Source organism: Phoca vitulina, unplaced genomic scaffold (genome assembly GCF_004348235.1).
Source record: "Phoca vitulina isolate PV1807 unplaced genomic scaffold, GSC_HSeal_1.0 scaffold92, whole genome shotgun sequence".
Taxonomy (NCBI): domain Eukaryota; kingdom Metazoa; phylum Chordata; class Mammalia; order Carnivora; family Phocidae; genus Phoca; species Phoca vitulina.
In genome coordinates this window covers 2533602-2552841 of record NW_022589795.1, presented here as the reverse complement: position 1 = coordinate 2552841, position 19240 = coordinate 2533602, and the positions used below count along the sequence as shown (strand labels likewise).

Genomic DNA, 19240 nt, shown 5'->3' with positions numbered 1-19240 from the left:
ATTAGAAATGATGAGCATCAGTTTTATCAGTTTCACTACAAATTATATGTGCTATTTTTTGTTCTCACAGGTTGTAATTCAGAAGTACAATACATATGAACCATCCATTAGAGAGTATACCATAGAAAGGGATAACCAACTAATATGAGAATTATTTGCAGGGTGATGTGATTAACAATTTCAAAGAATTTTTGTGTTTGGTTTTTGTTAATGGACTAGTGTTTTATTTCTGACCACTGTCATGTTAAAACTTCCCCAGAATTTTAATCTGGTTTGTCTGGATTAGTATAAAGGCAGAGCAAAAACTTCATCTTTGGGGTGCCTGGGTGGCTCAGTCAGTTAAGCATCTGCCTTTGGCTCAGGTCATGATCTCCAGGTCCCTGGCTCCCTACTCGGCGGGAAGTCTGCTTCTCCCTCTGCCTCTCCACTTAACGCTCTCTCGCTCAACTTGCCCTCAAATAAATAAAATCTTAAAAAAAAAAACAGGCGCCTGGGTGGCTCAGTCGTTAAGCGTCTGCCTTCGGCTCAGGTCACGATCCTAGAGTCCTGGGATCAAGCCCCACATCGGGCTCCCTGCTCTGCGGGAAGCCTGCTTCTCCCTCTCCCATTCCCCCTGCTTGTGTTCCCTCTCTCGCTGTGTCTCCCTCTGTCAAATAAATAAAATCTTTAAAAAAACAAAACAAAACACATCTTTGAAGGAGGTCAGGCTCGATGCAAGGGTATCTGAATGGCATTGGTTTGTCTACCAACATTCTTACTTAAATGTTAATGAAATTTAAAACTCAGTGCCAGTTCTTATCAGTGAAATGAAATTTGGTTTTCTGACCTTTCGTGACACTTCAGGTTAGAAACTAATACAAAGATGTAAAAAAAAGAAACCAAATATTTTCAACAAAGTAATTTATTTTTTCCTGAGAGACTAAATTCAGTACAATATTTGTTTTCAAAACATCCAACATGTCTTATGTCAAACTTAACCACTTTCTATGCAGTGAGTGTGGTGGGGTGATCTATTTTATTTGACTACCCTCAATGTAATTCATTTGGGTAGTTCTAAAGCGTATCAGTGATCAAAATGTTTCTCCCTACAGTTACTCCTGCATTCTCAATCAGTTTCTTCCGCACATCATCTAAAGAAAATTTATGTGGTGTGATTACACTCTTTAATACCAAGATTTCTAAAACTAGGAAAAACACCAACATTTAAAACATCAGTGTTTCTAGTCAAGGATAGTTCAATTAAATTTCATCAGTACATTATATTATAGTTTAACTCATGGAGAAATGTTAAAACCCAAGATCTTCTGAGTCACATAATACCAACATTTCATATTAATGAATAAATTACTCGGGTTTCATACAAAGATATTAAGTGATGAGAAACAGAAAAAGCCAAGCTTTCAAAAGCTCTTTTAAAAAAAATACAGAAGCAAACTAATGAACACAACTACACAAAATATACACTAACCAATTGCAAACTAAACTAAAGATTAACCTTAAAAAAATACATTTTAGAACTTCGTGATACCCTCATAAAATGCAGCAAACTAAGGGTATTAAAACAATAGTCATTATTTTAGTTACTGTGCATCAACTCTAAAAGATCCAGATAAAGGAAATTTGTTTTTGATTCAGTTTAAATACTTTAAAATTGGAAATATGTAATAATTGATAGTATAATTAAATTTTAAAGAATATACACAAATGATTTGAACAGGTTTTATATTCAGTAACTTGCATGGTTTTTACACTGGCACTTTTATCACTAATTTAGGAGAATCAGATGCATTTCCCTCCATATACTTAGGCACTAAGATTTCAAATTTATAAATATGGTAGTATTTTAAATATTAAATTTTTACATGAATATTGGGTTCATCCTTGTTTTCCTTTGTTTCCTAGGTATTATCCAGTTTTGTAAGGAAAACACTTTTATATCACAATCAAAACTTGTCTTGGTTACTAGACTGTAGCCATAATTGGGTTACAGTCACTTAGATTCATTATTTGGAATTATACTTACTAAGGCAGACCTAAATGAAACTTATCTTCTAGAACAATTTCACATTTGCATTTACCTGCACTGCAGAATGGGCTTAAGCAATATTTTAGCTGTTAGGAAATATTTAATTTACTTAAACTTGTTATTTTTGGCTACTCGGAACTCCTAGAGTAGTCAACTTTCCCTTTGAGTTCACTTTAAACTATATCTGATTCATTCCAAATAGAAGATTTTTAAATAGAAGTTAGACTTCATTAAGGTATTAACTTTAAATCTGAAAGAAAATTAATGTATTGAAATTTTCAAGTTTGACAAGTTCATTAAAATTTTTTAGCATGTCTTGATACATTTACTTATCAGCTTTTTATTCTTCTTTCTGCTGGCATTTCCTTAATGTTTGTTTGCTTCACCTCTCTGGTTCATTGGATTGCTACTATTTATGTTTTCATGGACTTTATCCTCACAGTTTACTATATCTTGTAAAGCCTTTTCCACATCTGTTTGGCCAGCTGTACTGGCTGTTTTTGGCAAGGTCATCTGCAGTGCACACCACAGGGTAGTGCGTGCTTTCCGAGTAGCCACACACATCTCTTTAATTGCTGAAGCAAGGGCAAAAACATCTGTAAAAAAACCATTCAGGGTCAGTTCATATTAGATACCTTTTATATATTCCTTAACTCTTAAAAAAGCCCAATGTTGTACTATTAAATTATCAAACATTATTTTTATAAAAGAAGGATGGCTATTGACTGAGTGGGGTAAAGTATTTGACTTAATATTTAAAATTGTTGATACTGTATTTCTGACTTATAGTACAATGACTATGCTTTGGGTAGAACACAGACTTTGACAGAGTTATAATTAAATGGGTAAAATTAACAAAACTGATCAAAGTACTTTTAGAGTAAATTATTTGGGCATCATTTACCAATTTATTCTTTAGCTAAATGTAAATTTTAGAAATCCAACCTTTTAACTTCAGAATCTGATTTTAACAACATTCAAATGATCTCACTGCCTTATCAAAAGAATATGCATTACCGCTTATACCTCTGTCATCTTGGCATCTAGGAACTCCTTGCCTTTGCCGATTTGAAGCATTAACAATTTCATCCTTTCTACGTGACTGTACAATGTGAATGGACTCCAGGTGTCTATCAAGAGCAGTAGAGATATTGGCATGAAGGGGAGAGCTTCGAAGACGTTCCATTTTGCCTAGTAGAGTCACAACCTGAGGGAAACATTTTAAATTTTGATAAGGCATGTAACCATACTGCCCTGTCTTTTAATTAAGAACAAATCTTCAATGAAGCAGAATAGAGATGAGGGCAAGAATATTCATCTAATAAATAACTGAATGCCTACTGTGTCCTGATACCATGCTGGGGAAAACAAAGATATAAAGCCAGTCTTTTGTACCTCCTCGTTTCAGTCAGTAATCAGTTACTGGGAATAAGCAACTGTTAAAAAAATTGAACATTTAAACATTTCCATGTCACTGACAATAAGTGCAAATTTAAGATCTAAGACTGTTTTTGGCAAGTAAGAGAACAGCCTGCAAATAGAACATTTTTAGAAGGTACTGTAATCTAAAGGGAAAAAAAAATTGAGCTAAAAGGGAGAAGTCCTAGATTGATTAATCCTGACCTTGGTAAGTCCTTTCTGGGCTTCCAGTATTCTCCTTTTGGAAATCAGAAATACTCAGATCACACTGACTAGTGGTAGTTTTAAGGAATCCCTAATCCAGTATATCAGTAAGGGGAGTATATTTTCTAGTTGTATATACCTAACTTGTCTCAAATTCTACACTTGAAAGGTATATAAGGAAAGAGAACTTTTTCAATAATTAGGATTTGAACATGAAGTAAATACAGTAATTGTCTTTGGGAGCTAAATGTTTTAAAATTCACAAATTAGGGGCGCCTGGGTGGCTCAGTCGTTAAGCGTCTGCCTTCGGCTCAGGTCATGATCCCAGGGTCATGGGATCGAGCCTCGCATCGGGCTCCCTACTCCGCGGGAGGCCTGCTTCTCCCTCTCCCACTCCCCCTGCTTGTGTTCCTGCTCTCGCTGTCAAATAAATAAGTAAAAAATCTTTAAAAAAATAATAAAATTCATGGGGCGCCTGGGTGGCTCAGTTGTTGGGCGTCTGCCTTCGGCTCAGGTCATGATTCCAGGTCCTGGGATCGAGCCCCGCATCGGGCTCCCTGCTCCGCGGGAAGCCTGCTTCTCCCTCTCCCACTCCCCCTGCTTGTGTTCCCTCTCTCGCTGTGTCTCTCTCTCTGTCAAATAAATAAATAAAATCTTTAAAAAAAATAAAAAATAAAATTCACAAATTAAAAATCACAAAATTCACATAAGAACTTGGTGTTCAGTGATTGGAGAGACTAAGAAAATCTCTCTCAATTAAGAAGCTAATGGCAAGGGGCGCCTGGGTGGCTCAGTCGTTAAGCGTCTGCCTTCGGCTCAGGTCATGATCCCAGGGTCCTGGGATCGAGCCCCGCATCGGGCTCCCTGCTCGACGGGAAGCCTGCTTCTCCCTCTCCTACTCCCCCTGCTTCTGTTCCCTCTCTCACTGTGTCTCTCTCTGTCAAATAAATAAATAAAATCTTTAAAAAAAAAAAAAAAGAAGCTAATGGCAAGACGAACCATGAGAGACGATGGACTCTGAAAAACAAACTGAGGGTTCTAGAGGGGAGGGGGGTGGGAGGATGGGTTAACCTGGTGATGGGTATTAAGGAGGGCACGTTCTGCATGGAGCACTGGGTGTTATGCACAAACAATGAATCATGGAACACTACATCTAAAACTAATGATGTAATGTATGGGGATTAACATAACAATAAAAAAATTTAAAAAAAAAGAAGCTAATGGCAACTGAATGAATGCCTCTAACCTCACACTCATATCAAGTTTCTTTGGAGTCCACTTCAGGTCCATGGAGAAAACACAAGTATATAGGTATTAAATGTGAACTAATTATATATTTTTAAAATACGAATCATTTTGAATAAACGATAAGTATAAAGAAAGAAATGTGCACAGGTGATTTTTAATAAACTTTTAAAAGTTTTTTTTTCAGAATTGTATAAAACCAGCAAACTAGAAAGTAGTACATGTAAAAATATTTTTGCCCTTTGTGATCATTGGTCTAATGTTGCTAAGTATAGATAAAACAAATTTTTACAACAGCTATAAACATAACTTAAAATAATGTGAAGCATAAGCAAAGCTGGAAAAAGTTTATTAAGTTTGCAGTCCTTTGATATATTGCCTAGACATGTACTGAAGAAAAGGAATTTTAACTTGGAAGAGTCTTAAGAGAAAATAATGAAAGACTGAAGTTTTTTTTTTTCTTTTCTTTTTTGGAAGTTTTTATTAACATAACATTTGGCTGTAACCCATGTTGGTATATGCTATACCACTGATAAATCCATTGTACAAATTTATAAATTTGATATAGAATTTTTTTTTAAAGATTTTATTTATTTATTTGAGAGAGAGAGAATGAGAGACAGAGAGTATGAGAGGGAAGGGGATCAGAGGGAGAAGCAGACCCCCCGCTGAGCAGGGAGCCCGATGTGGGACTCGATCCCGGGACTCCAGGATCATGACCTGAGCTGAAGGCAGTCGCTTAACCAACTGAGCCACCCAGGCGCCCCTGATACAGAATTTCAACTGACCAACTGAAAGCTAGGTAAAATCAATCTTTTTCCACTGAAGTAGTTCATATCTATATTTTAAAGACAGCAAGGTACAAGAAACTGATGTTCAATAAAATACACTCTGCTATGTTGATTTTTCTAATTCCTAAAATGGCTTTTATTCAATCACAGAAGCAAGCTGTCTTTACTGCATGCTTTTTCCCAGGAATATTTTTTTTTTCAGTTTATTTATTTTTTTAAGTAATCTCTATGCTCAACATGGGGCTCGAACCCACAACTCTGAGATCAAGAGTCAAACGCTCCTCCGACTGAGCCAGCCAGGCGCCCCCCCAAGAATCTTGTATCATATTTTATTTGGAAAACAGCATAAGTTTTTAAGAGAGAAAGGTCAAAAAAGAGAAATTTTCGGGCGCCTGGGTGGCTCAGTTGGTTAAGCGACTGCCTTCGGCTCAGGTCATGATCCTGGAGTCCCTGGATCGAGTCCCGCATCGGGCTCCTTGCTCGGCGGGGAGTCTGCTTCTCCCTCTGACCCTCCCCCCTCTCATGTGCTCTCTCTCATTCTCTCTCTCTCAAATAAATAAATAAAATCTTAAAAAAAAAAAAAAAGAAATTTTACACTGCTCTATTAAATTCTAGAAAATTCTGAAATTACAAAGGAAATAACAGGAATAATCATTTGTTAAATTACAAAGTGACCTAACATCAGGATTCTTTATATTTGAAGTGATATACTAATTTTCTAAAACAAGAGTATTTTACAGAATTATGCATACCTATATTCTTCAGTATTTAATACATTGCTGGATATATTTAATGTTTGTTGAATAACTCAAGAGTACAGGGTTAAGAAAATGAAATACAGTAATTACCTGTTGATTTACCATTTTGTATAATGCAAGCACAGCTTGCTCATCAAGCTAGAAAACAAATGTTTGTGTCTAAGAAATGGGACTTTCTTTATAAATAATATTCAAAATTATTTTTGCTTTAAAATTCTTTCTATTGAGGATTAGCTCTATGTTAACTTGGGTTTCTTAAAGAGGAACCATTTAAGTTACTAAACCTACTTTTTAAATGATTGAGGGAGTGCTATTTCCCCTTCCCTAATTATTAATCATAGTTCTAGGACCAAACATGGAAAAGAATATATTTCAGAGAGTTTTGCATAAATGTGATTTAAAAATCCTTCAGAACTCTGACTTGTTTTAAAATTTTATCAAACAATTAAAAAATCCATTATTGGGTGTTTTTACAGCTTACTCTGGCTTGTTCCCGAAGTTCATCCACAATTAAGCGATCAACTCGAGATGGGTTGGAGGTCAGCCTTGGAATTGGTGTGTTGTTAGTACTGGATACTTTTTTTCCTGGGTAATTCTTGGCCAGGGCTAATTCAGTCTGTAAAAAATTATGTAACTTTTAGATGCTGAACTTTCTAAATATGATTCAGTACTGAATAACATTTCTCCTAGGCTTAAGAAATAAATTGAAAATCACAACTTTAAAATTGTTTCAGTTTCAAAAAGCAACAAATACAAACCACAATACCACCATATTTTTCTATCATATTTAATGCATATAAAATACCCAAAGGCTCCAACAGCTTAATATTTAATTAAAAGAACTTTTTTTAAAAAAAAAGTATTTTGGGACGCCTGGGTGGCCCGGTCAGTTAAGCGTCTGCCCTCAGCTCAGGTCGTGATCTCGGGGTCCTGGGATCGAGTCCCGTATCGGGCTTCCTGCTCAGTGGGGAGTCTGCTTCTCCCTCTGCCTGCTGTTCCCCCTGCTTGTACACTCTCTCTCAAGTAAATAAATAAAATCTTTAAAAAAATTTAAAAAAGAATTTTATTATTTTTTTAAAGATTTTATTCACTTGAGAGAGAGAGTGAGAGAGAGATAGAGTGCATGAGATGGGGTAAGGTCAGAGAGAGAGGCAGACTTCCCACTGAGAAGGGAGCCCGATGCAGGACTCGATCCTGAGACTCCAGGATCATCACCCGAGCCGAAGGCAGTCGCTTAACCAACTGAGCCCCCCAGGTGCCCCAAAAAGGATTTTATTTTTAAGTAGTCTCTACACCCAACGTGGGGCTCAAACTCATAACCCTGAGATCAAGAGTCACATACTCTTCCAACTGAGCCAGGCAGGCACCCCAAAAGAAGTAAACTTTTAACCCATTAAGGAAAAAGTCTTCATAGGCGAAATAAACTTTACATAAATAATGATTTTTTTTAAGCTTGAAGCTTAAGTCATCTAATTAATTCCTTATAGTCAAATACTTAACAAATACTGTACATTATAGAATTCAGCTTAGAAATAACACTCAAACTACTCTAACAAACAAAATGAAGAGAGGCAGAGGGAACATCCTAAGTTACTCCTAAATGGATAGCTTTGTGTTACCTTTTTTCTCTCCTTTTCTAATGCTCTCCATTGTTCATAGCACTCTTCTAGTCGAATATGAAGTTCACTGGCTGGTGCACTACGGGTTTTAATTGGTCTTTGAAATCCAAAAGTTGGCACGAAACCAGAAAAGGAATTATCACCATACATCATATCATTAAAATAAGGGTATAAATGGCTTAAGTCATCATAAGAAAACAAATCATAAGAATCCAACAGTGGAACAACTGAATGGCCAAATGGGTGAGTGGATCTTAGGGGAAACCCATTTGAACCAAGTGGTTGAAAACTCTGATTATGCCTTAAGTCTCCCATCATATAATTATTAGAAAAGCATGACGCCTGTGCGCGATTCACACGGCTATTAATATTGTTGTCTCCACTTCCCTGTCTGTGGCTATTAAAATGACCCTGTGACTCCAACAGATCTTGATACGTATTTTGAGATAAGCCATCTAAGTGCTTTGGACCTTCCTCAGGATCATAATGTCCACTCTGAGGCTTAGCTTGAAAATTATGTTTGTTTATATTTTCAATGATCCCATACTGCTGAGCTGAATAGTTATCACAAAATCCATTTGGTTGCTTTATTTTTTTATCAGTAACTGATTCAAAGAGACTTTCTTCTCCAGTCTTTGTCAGTCCTTCCATGTGATTGACAGATTGAATTCTTTCTGCACCATTGTAACTGAAATCAAAACTAGAAAATGCTGAAGGGTTTTCTTGGCAATACTTCTGAAATAAACTGCTATTTGGGGTTAAATTTGTGGATGACAGTTGGGGGAAATCTGAAGAATGGTTAGAACCTTTTGAAGCTACACTTAAGTGACTATTTAATTTCATCAAGTTACCTTGATTCCGATAAGGAATAGGAGTGTTATTTTTTGTTTGGACATTCATCCAAGTTGGTCTGTTTAAGTTGATACCTCCTGAAGATGTTGCTGAGTTTGATAATAAATTCACAGATTTAAAATACTCAGAATTTGGGGGCTCAAGTTTAGTAAACTGTTGTTTTTCTGTGACATTAGCAAAATCATTATTAGGTGGACAAGCTGTGTGAGGTTTTAGTCCAAATTCTGATTTTAAGCCAAAATCAGCAGTGAATGCTGCTTCCTTTGCAAACTGCTTTTCTGTCAGATGTGGTGTGGTTTTTGGAAATGTGAAATTCTGCTGGTCAGGTATTGTCTCCTCCATTTTTTTCTGATTTGCTGGTTTAACCTGAAATAACTTTGTGTAGGTGTCTGCTTCTACAGTTGGTGTTTCAGGTGTGCCATTGGCTAATTTTTTACTATCTTGGACACTAAAATTCGAACACTTATTAAGCTTAGCCTTATTAGGATGAACATATTCTGGGTATCTACAATAATCTGCATTTTCATTGTATCTATTAAATTGAGAAAGAAACATCTCTGCCCTTTTCTGCTGTAATGGTGCTTCAAGACCTTTAGTACATATTTTCTCTCTTCCATAAAGGTAAGTATCAACTGCTGATTCTTTCATGATGTCAGACAGACCAGTTTGTGATGTAAAACAGTTTTTGATAAATGGATAATCTTGGAATGTTGTCTTAGCTGTATCATTTGTCTGGATATTGTAACAGTTAGAATGATCACTTCGTGAGGGGTACATCCATTGTTCTTCAAGGTCTAAACCAGTAAATCCATGATAAAGTTCATCTATTTTTTGTTGTGGTGTTAGATTACTATTATGCAGGTATTGCTTTTCCACTGCTGACACAGATTCACCACTATAAAAAGCTTGCTGAGAGATGGCTGTATCTATTGGCCTTTTGGTTTCTGTTAAGAGGTCATGGTGATCTGCAAATCTGCTTGTGTTCATTGGCCAAACTGACTTTAAATTGGAGGAGCAGGTCCTAGAACAAGTAAATATATTTAATTACAACTTAGCTTTTAAATGACTTTATTTCCTTAGTGGAGAAGGTAGGACAGGTTTTCAAAACATTTATATCACCTCACTGCCCCATTATCTATCTAATCCTTTCTAATTTTGACTTATAAACAACTATTACATCCAAATAATTTTCTATCACTTGAAATGTGTCACATGCTACATAAATATTCATTTTAATCTTAATATGTCTACAGTATACTTTCCCAAGAGGCATTAACTAAGGCCTGAGGCTGGTGACTGCATGATCTTGCATCAATTATTTATCTAGAATAAGCAGAAAACAAAGTAAGTTTTTCCTTTAATTAGGTTATTATATAATACAAAAATGTTGTTGACTGCAATTTTTTAAATGAAAAAGATGTACTTTGCTGAAACTATTACTGAAATTAAAATATTTTAATTGGTTACATGTGTGCTGCATATTTCCCTATCTATGAAATAGGGCATTTGGGTAATATGGCTTCCACACCCCCCAAAACAATCAAAGTGTATTTTAAAAATTTTTACCATATGAATAAAGTCCATACATATTTCTGCATAGCAGTAATGATAGTTTTATTCTTTGGGATATATCTATAAAAGCTCTTTGGAATTTATACTCTTTAAGCCAAACTTTAGCTCATAAACTCGAGGGAAATAGCTCTGAATTATGCAAGAATAATTTTCCAAATGAAAGTTCTTAACAGTAAATTAAATTTTAGTATGAAACTTCCATTGTATGGTAAGTACCTCATCAAAATCAAGGCTGTTAGATACAAATATGTGAATTAAGATGTCTATTATCAGATGATCCTTTATTAAGTAAAAATATAGTAATCTAGTATATGTGAATTTAAAAGCTTACTATATACCATATGGCTTATATAATATACTAACCCCTCAGCAAAATATGGCTGTGACTTATCTTGTTCTTCCAAAATATTAGATACAAGTCCATATAAGTCTGTTTCACTGCCATAGTCATTTCTTTCCGTTTGAATCCTAAAAGTAAATGAATATCACATGTAAATTCTTTTCCTCATGCTGAAATACAATATATTGATTTCTATTTCCAGACTTATCATACCATTATTTTTCTATAAAATATTTGGATTGGATTTATATCATCATTTCAAATAAAGAGGGAACAGGAACTCAAGAATATTTTCCACGTTAGCATAGTGCCTATGCTATGTAAGTGTTTCTCCTTCATTTCAAATTCTATGTCTAGTTCACAGTGTATGCTTAACTCTTATTTCTCCAAAACACATGCTATTCATTTTAGGTTCCAAGATATAAATCTCTAACCTATGATGTTTTAGACAGACTTGGCACCATGGCTGCTTCTAAAAGCGTATCTGGTCCCATTATACATTATTCCATCAACACTTGCTCAGTTTCTTCATTTGTGATTTGAAAACCACATGAATCTGCTGCTCTATTTTTGTGACTCTTTAGACCAAACGTTGGGTTTAAAAAGTGAAATGAAATATGGTCATCCTAGATACCACACCAATATTGCAGTTGTCCCTTAAATGTAACCGATTTATGGGCTATCCCAAATCCTTACTAAAGTAACCAGAGCTCCATGTACCTGAAATCGTGTCTTGTGACTAACACTGTCTAAATAATACAAAATGTAAAAACCACAAGGAGACTGAAATTAGTGCCTTTTACCTCCTATGTATTTAAAGTAATTTGTTCCTAGAAGTAATATGTTGCTTTAGGTTGTAACTTCTTGTTTTCTCATATTTTATTTTTAACATTTCACGTGTTAGGACATTCTAGAAATAAAAATACCTTATATTTGCATAACACTCAAACATTTCATTGATCTTCATAACATAGGATGGGCAGGTATTAGTAATCATTAAGCTATTGAAGAATGAGCATTTGAGATTTTAAGAAACTTGTATTTTGCCAGTGTATATGATTTGCCAAACTGTACACTTGCTGAACAAGTGGTCTGCCTACAAGTCTAATGCTTTTTCCACTATGTTATTTCAAAAAGATTCAATGTAAAGTTTTTTTGAATAATAATATATTAGTACATATCTAAAAAAATTCAATGTAATATATACTAAACTATTAATAGTTGTTATTAGGAAGTGTTAAAAGGTGAACTTCTGCTTTCTTTTGTATATTTCTGTAAAGTCTGAATTTTTTCAATGAACACAGATCAACTTAAAAAATATTCTTGTAGAATTATATATTAGTCTTTCTAATAAAATCACTATTTCATAGAACTTACCAATTTTCAAATTTTTAACACTTAAAAAAAAATTTTAAGTAATTTCTAGGGGCGCCTGGGTGACGCAGTGGTTTAGGAGACCAACTCTTGGTTTCAGCTCAGGTCGTGATCTCAGGGTGGTGAGATTGAGCCCCATGTTGGGGCGCAGAACCTGCTTAAGATTCTCTCCCTCTCCCTCTGCCCCTCCCGCTTGTGCTCTCGCTCTAAAAATAAATAAATAAATAAATCTTTTTAAAAAAAGTAATCTCTACACCCAACATGAGGCTTGAACTCACAACACTGAGATCAAGAGTCACATGCTCTACCAACTGAGTCACTTAAAAGTTTTATTAATTAAAAAATATTAAAATTGGGGAGCCTGGCTGGCTCAGTTGATGAAACATGTGGCTCTTGATCTCAGGGTCCTGAGTTCAAGCCCCACACTGGGCACATAATTTCTTAAAAAAAAAAAAAAAAAAAAGAATAAACATATAAGATTTTTAAAATAATTATTTTCCACTTAAACTAAACATCTATCAACTGCTCCCTTATATACAATTAAAATAAAGGTAGATGGCATTCCCTTAGGCTTCTCTTTGCAACAGGCTCCCATAATATTCTATACTTTTTCTTTTAAACCTCACTATACTTGTGCCCAGCAAGTCATCATCATCATCATCATTACTGTAAGATCTACAAAGGCAGGGATAATATTTGCCATGTTAATTCTAGTATCCCCAACAGGAGAGATCTGGCATAGAGTAGGCCTTTATTATTAATGGAATCAAAAAATAACTAAAAGTATCTTATATTTGATAAAATCCCATTTGTTGTATACTTGTGAAGGAAATAATTACTGAAAATTTAGAACTGGATGAAAAAAATAGATAAAAAAGTATAACTCATTTATATAAGCTATCCTTAGAGGAATTTAAGATCTACTAAGTGTTGCCTCTAATGAATAAAAAAAAAAGTAATGAGCTAAAAATTATATACACATAACTGCCCAGTTTAGGGTTTCTAAAAGTTTAATAAACATAGAATTGTAATGCCATGACATTAAAGTGCTGATATAGGGAACAAAGAGCTAATACAACTGGGTTCCTATGTAATCAAACTTAAAAAAAACTTCATTTAACCTGAAAAATCTGATTTATTAATTTACCTGTTCTTTACATTGATCTGAGAATTAGAAGGCTGTTTAATATCATCTCCATAAGTAGACCATGGTGCATAGAAAAGTGAAGAATCTACAGAACTTGAATATTCTGCTGATGAAGAAAGTGGAGTATAGGTCTGCCGTAGGTCAACACTGTCTTCACTCTGAAATTTTAAAGACATGTTTGCATATCAGACACATCAAAATTACATTTATTACAGAATATTAGTGAAATAATAAGAAATTAGAGGAAATAACACATGTGTAAGAGCTGGAAGACTTAAAATCTAGACTTAGCCACTTAAGCTTGTTTTCTACTAGGGGTTGGTGAATTTTTTCTGTAAAGGGACAGATAATAAATATTTTAGGGTTTTCTAGCTGTTATGGTCTCTGTTGAAACTCCTCAGCTCTGCTATTCTAGCACCAAAGCAAACTACAGACAATATGTAAAGGGCATAGCTGTGTTCCAATAAGATTTTATTTACACAATCAGGCACTCAGCAGATCTGATCTGTACTTGTTGCTTATCCCTGGTATGAAACACCTACAGTTACTGCACTTCTAACTTTTTTGAACAGATGAGCATTGTGTGGACACTAGCAGTGTTATTTTCAAGAAATTATTTGCAAAATTCTAATGCCCCCAATCTGTGAAAAAAGTGAATGTCATTTATTTACATAGAATTTTCAAGTAACATATTCATTCAACCTGTGACATGAATACTCTATTTTAAAAAGAGGGAAACTGAGGCTACAGGTTACTGAGCGGATAGGTGACAAAACTAAACCCAAACTCAAGGCCTTACTCCTACCGTAGGACCTTTTATTTATTTATTTATTTTCTGTAGGACCTTTTAAATAATATCTTCAATTTTCAGCCTAGTTTCTATTGCCAAGAGATATTATAAAGATGATGATACATAAAATTTTATGATCTCTTTAGAAATTTAAAGGCTATTACTACAATTAGAAGAAAAATACAAGCTCATTTTTCTTTTTTTGTGAATACTTCTATAATGAACTTTGAGTAAATAAGGTAGAAAATTTGAATTTTAAGATTTTATTGATTTAAAATACTGCCTCATGGGGCACCTGGGTGGCTCAGTTGGTTAAGCGTCTGCCTTCGGCTCAGGTCATTATCCCAGGGTCCTAGGATCGAGCCCCGCATCGGGCTCCTTGCTCAGCGGGGAGCCTGCTTCTCCCTCTCCTTCTGCCTGTCGCTCCCCCTGCTTGTGCTTTCTCTCCCTCTGTCAAATAAATAAATGGAATCTTTAAAAAAATAAAAGTAAAATAAAATACTGCCTCTTTCCAAAAGGGATGTTCAGTGAAAATAATTTTAGATACTTAAAATAGAATGAATTTAACAAATTATATGAAAATTAAACTTAGATGTATTTTATTCTAGAAAATGCTTCTTTAAAGAAGTCTGAAAGTATAGATTCACAATTTTTAACTCTCCAAATGAAACCTGAGATGTAATAACTATAAATATCCAGATATAGTAGAAATGGTATTTTCTTATAAATACAGAGAAAATATAATCCTGACTGAAAATATTTTCTAATTGCTTTTATACTCAATCAAAATTTATATAAAGAGAGAAGACATAGTTAGATCAAAGAATTCTAAATTTTTGTTCATCATAGACATAACTGAAATATAACTCTTTAAACATAAAAGAGTTTATACTATACCAAAAAATATGAAAATCTCTTCCAATCACCCATCTTTAAGAATCTCAAATATTTTACAACCATTTGTTTAAGTTCTGGTTATGACTGCTATTTGAAAACTACACATTATAATTGTCTTGTTTATATACATCATGCTGACTATTCTGAAGCTGCAGAAACGGAGGTACCAAAGTAATTTTGCTAAGTGTGTCACTAAAAAAATACTTTTCCAGAATTTCTTAGTTAGCAATAACTTTTACAAAGGCTTTTATCTTTAGAACCTTTCATCATTTTATTCCTTTTCTGAAGATTTTATCATAGGCTCACCTTAACTCTCTTTTAGGTGTGAAACATCCAAAGTGATATAAGTAATTGTTCATCTTTTTAAGATAGTGACTTAAAAGAAGTATTTTCAGATTATGCAATATCAAACAAGATATACAGTATTTGAAACTAACTGTATTTTAGGAGCATTCTTTCAAGTTCGTTTTACATTTTAAAGTAAGATTTGAGGATTAGAAAAATTAACTCCTTTTGTAAGATTGATTTCAATTTTGTATTCTAGGATAAAAGAAGCAGCTAAAGTAACATGGTGGATTCAAACATAATTATACTTTAAATATCTGGATCCTTTTCAGTTAAAACATTTATGCGAATTAAATATGCAAATGTTTGGGGATGGCATATTAATCAGTCTAAATAACTGCAAAATGTATCACTTATATCCTTGCTATAGTTAATTGATTGAAATTAAATCCAAGTAAATTTTAGGAGCTGTATAAACATTGTAGAGAACAGTGGAATGCTGGTCTTGGCAGTGAAAAGACCTGTGTTCCACTTGGGCTTTGTCACTTAAAGCATGAATCAAGCTCTCTGAGCCTCAGTTTCTCAGTCTGTACACTAGATGTAATACTATACAAAGTTGTATTATGGATTAGATAAAATTATTTATTTTGGGATATTGTTATAATTAAAAGTATAACAATATCAACACTGATGTTCCGGTTAAATAATTTCAAATGAAAATGACTTACACTACCCTAAGCCTAATTTAATATGATTAATAAAACTAAATGTTTAGGTGAGGTGAAAGGCAGCATGTCATCTAAGACACAGTTAAGGCCAGAAAATGAAGGAGTACAGAAAAATTTCACCTTCAAATGATCAAAAGTATGTTTGTGCTGACTTGCTTGCAATAAATGCTTGAAGGAAAAACTATTTTACTGTCTTACTAAGTAAACTGGGATTTTCTTACATTTCTGGCCTCATGTTACACTGAGAACAAAATGATACCAAGAATCAATGGAAAAATCTTCCTCAACTTGTTTTCCAAGCAAAATATGTATTGTGCAGACTCTACTGAAAATGTTACCGGCTGAGAGAAAGAAAAGGAAGAAAGGGAACAAAGAAAGAAAGAAAATGTTACTGGCTTTTTGGTCCTAAACTTGGGAGAAATTTAAACACCTAAGTGAACGGGCTCAGGTAAACGACTTTGATTTCGGAACAAAAATCCCCTAACAAAGGATGGACCTGCGATTTGTAGCAATCATAGAAGGAAGTGGAGCCAGTCAGCATCACGCTGTTGAACACATCCGTTAGTCTACTGCCGGGGTCCGCACCGAGGTTCCAGCAGCGATTCGCACCTCCACGGAACGCCACCTTGGGCTGCACAAGACAGGGGTGGGAAGCGGGAGAGGCATCACGCAGCGCAGAGCCCGGGCCGGAAGGGCGGACGGCTGTTGCCCCGCCGCTGTTCGCGCACCTCGACTCGGAATCCGCTCCGAGCCCACCGATCCCGGGGCCCGCGCTTCTGTCCCGGGGATTCCCTCTCCGCCTTCGGGCCCTCTGCCGGCCGACCCCAAGGCGCGGCCCTCGACGGCCCCGACAGGCCCACCACGCCCGCGGCCACCCTGTCGGGCCTCAGCGCCGCGACCGCCCGACGTGGAGGAGGCGGCGGCAGCCCGGGCGTCGCGGCCACTGCAGCCCCTGCAGCCGCGCCGGTCCGTCCTGTCAGCCCGCGCCGAGCCCCCCAAGCCCGGGCCCGCCGGCCGCCGCGCCCCCCGCCCCGCGGCCCGGGTGCCCCGTCGGGGCTTCTCCCCGGCGACCTGCCCTCTCCCGCCCGGCCGCGGGCTCCTCAGAGAACCGCGTCTGGGGACGCGCCCGCTCCTCTGCGGCTCCTCACCGTCGCCATCCTCCAAGCCCGGCCGCCTCCCAGACCCTGACCGTCCCCACCGGCTACCTCAAGTCCCTCCCTCAGGCCTGGGGGGTGAGGGGCCGGGCAAGTGTCTCCGCCTCTCACCTCCATGGGGCCCCCCAGCCCCTCCTGGACTAGGTACAGCTCCTGGGGTACGGGGGTGAGGGGGGGGCGTCGAGGCCCGGCTCCCTCAGCCCGCACCCCGCCGCTGCCGCCGCCGCCGCCGCCGCCGCCGCCCCGGGCGCTGCCTGGAGCCGGTCTGTGGGTGGGGGGGCCGCAGCGGGGAGGGAGGGGCGGGGGGAGAGGCCGTTACATTGCCTACCCCTGGCTCGCGACCCGGCACGCGACCCCGCACCGGCCTGCCCCGCCCCACCCCACCCCTTCGTGTGAGGCCCGCCCCCCGCTTCGCACCTCCTCATTGGCCCGCTGCCCAACCAATAGGCAATCGCCTCCAGGGCCTGTTACCCCCAGAGACAAGGCCAAGAAGGGGCCGTTAGCTGACCTCGCTCTTCCCGTAGCTTCTGAGCCTTTCCCGCTCAAAGTAAACCTGTTCGGGATTGGCCCTGACTGGCAAGCAGCAGCCCGATGATTGGCTAATAGGGCAGCAGAGGGGCGGGGCGTGGAAGGTGGGGAGGGAGCGCGGGCCTACCGGATAGGAGAAGTGATGGAAGTGGTGGGAAGATATGAGAAGTCGCTCAGCAACTGGCTGTTAATCCTAAACCTAACGCTGCGCACCTTGTGCATTTCATTTTTGTCCCTTGGTCCCTCCCCTAACTCCCAGAATCCTTTGGAGGGGCCAAGAGAATAATAGACGTGCTCATTTACGGAAGGTGAGGAACCGGTCATGGGATTGGGTGTTGTTGGGACTCCCCCCCCCCGCCCCCGCGCCCACCCCTTCCGAGGGAGAGCCGAGCTCTGTTCTAGGCCCCAGGCCATAACGAGGGTGAAGGCGTTTTGGTGTTAATGGAACTCTTGAACAAAGGTCACGCTGACCTGCACCAGACAAGCCATTTACGTGGGCAGTCCCATTTGGAGATAAGATAGTCTCAGAGAAATGCTAAATGTTGTGGGCATTGAAATATTGAAGATGGGAATCATAAACGCTGCAAACGCCTTTAAGGTGTTTATGTTTAAAATCAAAACTTGAGAAGCGCTCAGTAAAGTGGAAGATGTTCTTTTAATTCAAAAGCAAATGGAGATAGTATAGGGGGACAAGTTTTATTGGCCCATACTGTCCCGGGAGTGAGTTTGGATGTCTACCCAGCTTTGATCTGAGAAAGCTGACCAGGTGAGGTGGCTGTACCAATTACATTTCTTTCCCTACTTCACCCTTAAAGTTGCTGATGTGGAGCTCATCCTCCCCTTGCTGGAAGGAGTTCTGTACCCCCTTCCCTCCCCCATTGTACCCCAAAGAAGTTTGAAAAAGTATGAATCCTCTTATGTATCTTTTTTGTTGTAATAAGATATACATAAAATTTACCATTTTAGTCATTTTCAAGTGTACAATTCAGTGGGGTTAAGTACATTCATAATGTTGTGCAACCATCACCGCTGTCCATTTCCAGATAATTTTCATTATCTCAAACAGAAACTCTGTGCTCAATAAACAATAACTCCCTACTTCCTCTCCCCTATCCACTGATAACCTCAATACTAATTTCTGTCACTAAGATTTTGCCTATTCTAGGTACCTCACATAAGTAGAATCATAAAATATTTGTCCCTTTGTGACTGTCTTATTCATTAGCAATGTCAAGGTTCATCAATATTGTTGCATGTGTCAGAACTTCATTCCTTTTCTTGGCTGAATCATATTCCACTGTACATGTAAACTACATTTTGTCCATCCATTTATCTGTTGATGGACACTTGGGATGTTTTCACTTTTTCACTATTGTGAATAATGTTGCTCTGAACATTAGTATACAAGTATCTGATTTTTTTTTTTTAATTTTTTTGGGTATATACCTTAGAGTGGAATGGGTCAAAAGGTAATTCTGTTTAACATTTTGAGGAACACCAAACTGTTTTCC

The 19240-nt window shown here is 37.5% G+C and overlaps 1 protein-coding gene across 1 annotated transcript; it reads right to left on the bottom strand.

The window, feature by feature from the left end:
• Positions 1-2323: 2323 nt before the first annotated feature.
• Positions 2324-17318, bottom strand: MEIOC (meiosis specific with coiled-coil domain). Its single transcript, XM_032396616.1, has 8 exons — positions 17253-17318; positions 16544-16678; positions 13348-13505; positions 10850-10954; positions 8063-9935; positions 6925-7059; positions 3053-3233; positions 2324-2622 (listed from the first exon to the last, which is right to left on the bottom strand). Exons 1-8 carry the CDS (start codon positions 17316-17318, stop codon positions 2393-2395), a joined length of 2883 nt encoding a protein of 960 aa, XP_032252507.1. The 3' UTR covers positions 2324-2392.
• Positions 17319-19240: the final 1922 nt, after the last annotated feature.

What these genes read in the sequence shown, in the direction of transcription:
- MEIOC (XM_032396616.1), bottom strand. Translation starts at nt 17,318, where the DNA reads ATGGAGGTGAGAGGCGGAGACACTTGCCCGGCCCCTCACCCCCCAGGC. An exon ending in CAGATCAATGTAAAGAACAG is followed by an intron (nt 10,955 to 13,347) that starts GTAAATTAATAA and finishes ATTTACTTTTAG; the next exon opens with GATTCAAACGGAAAGAAATG. An exon ending in TAGAAAAGGAGAGAAAAAAG is followed by an intron (nt 7,060 to 8,062) that starts GTAACACAAAGC and finishes AATTTTTTACAG; the next exon opens with ACTGAATTAGCCCTGGCCAA.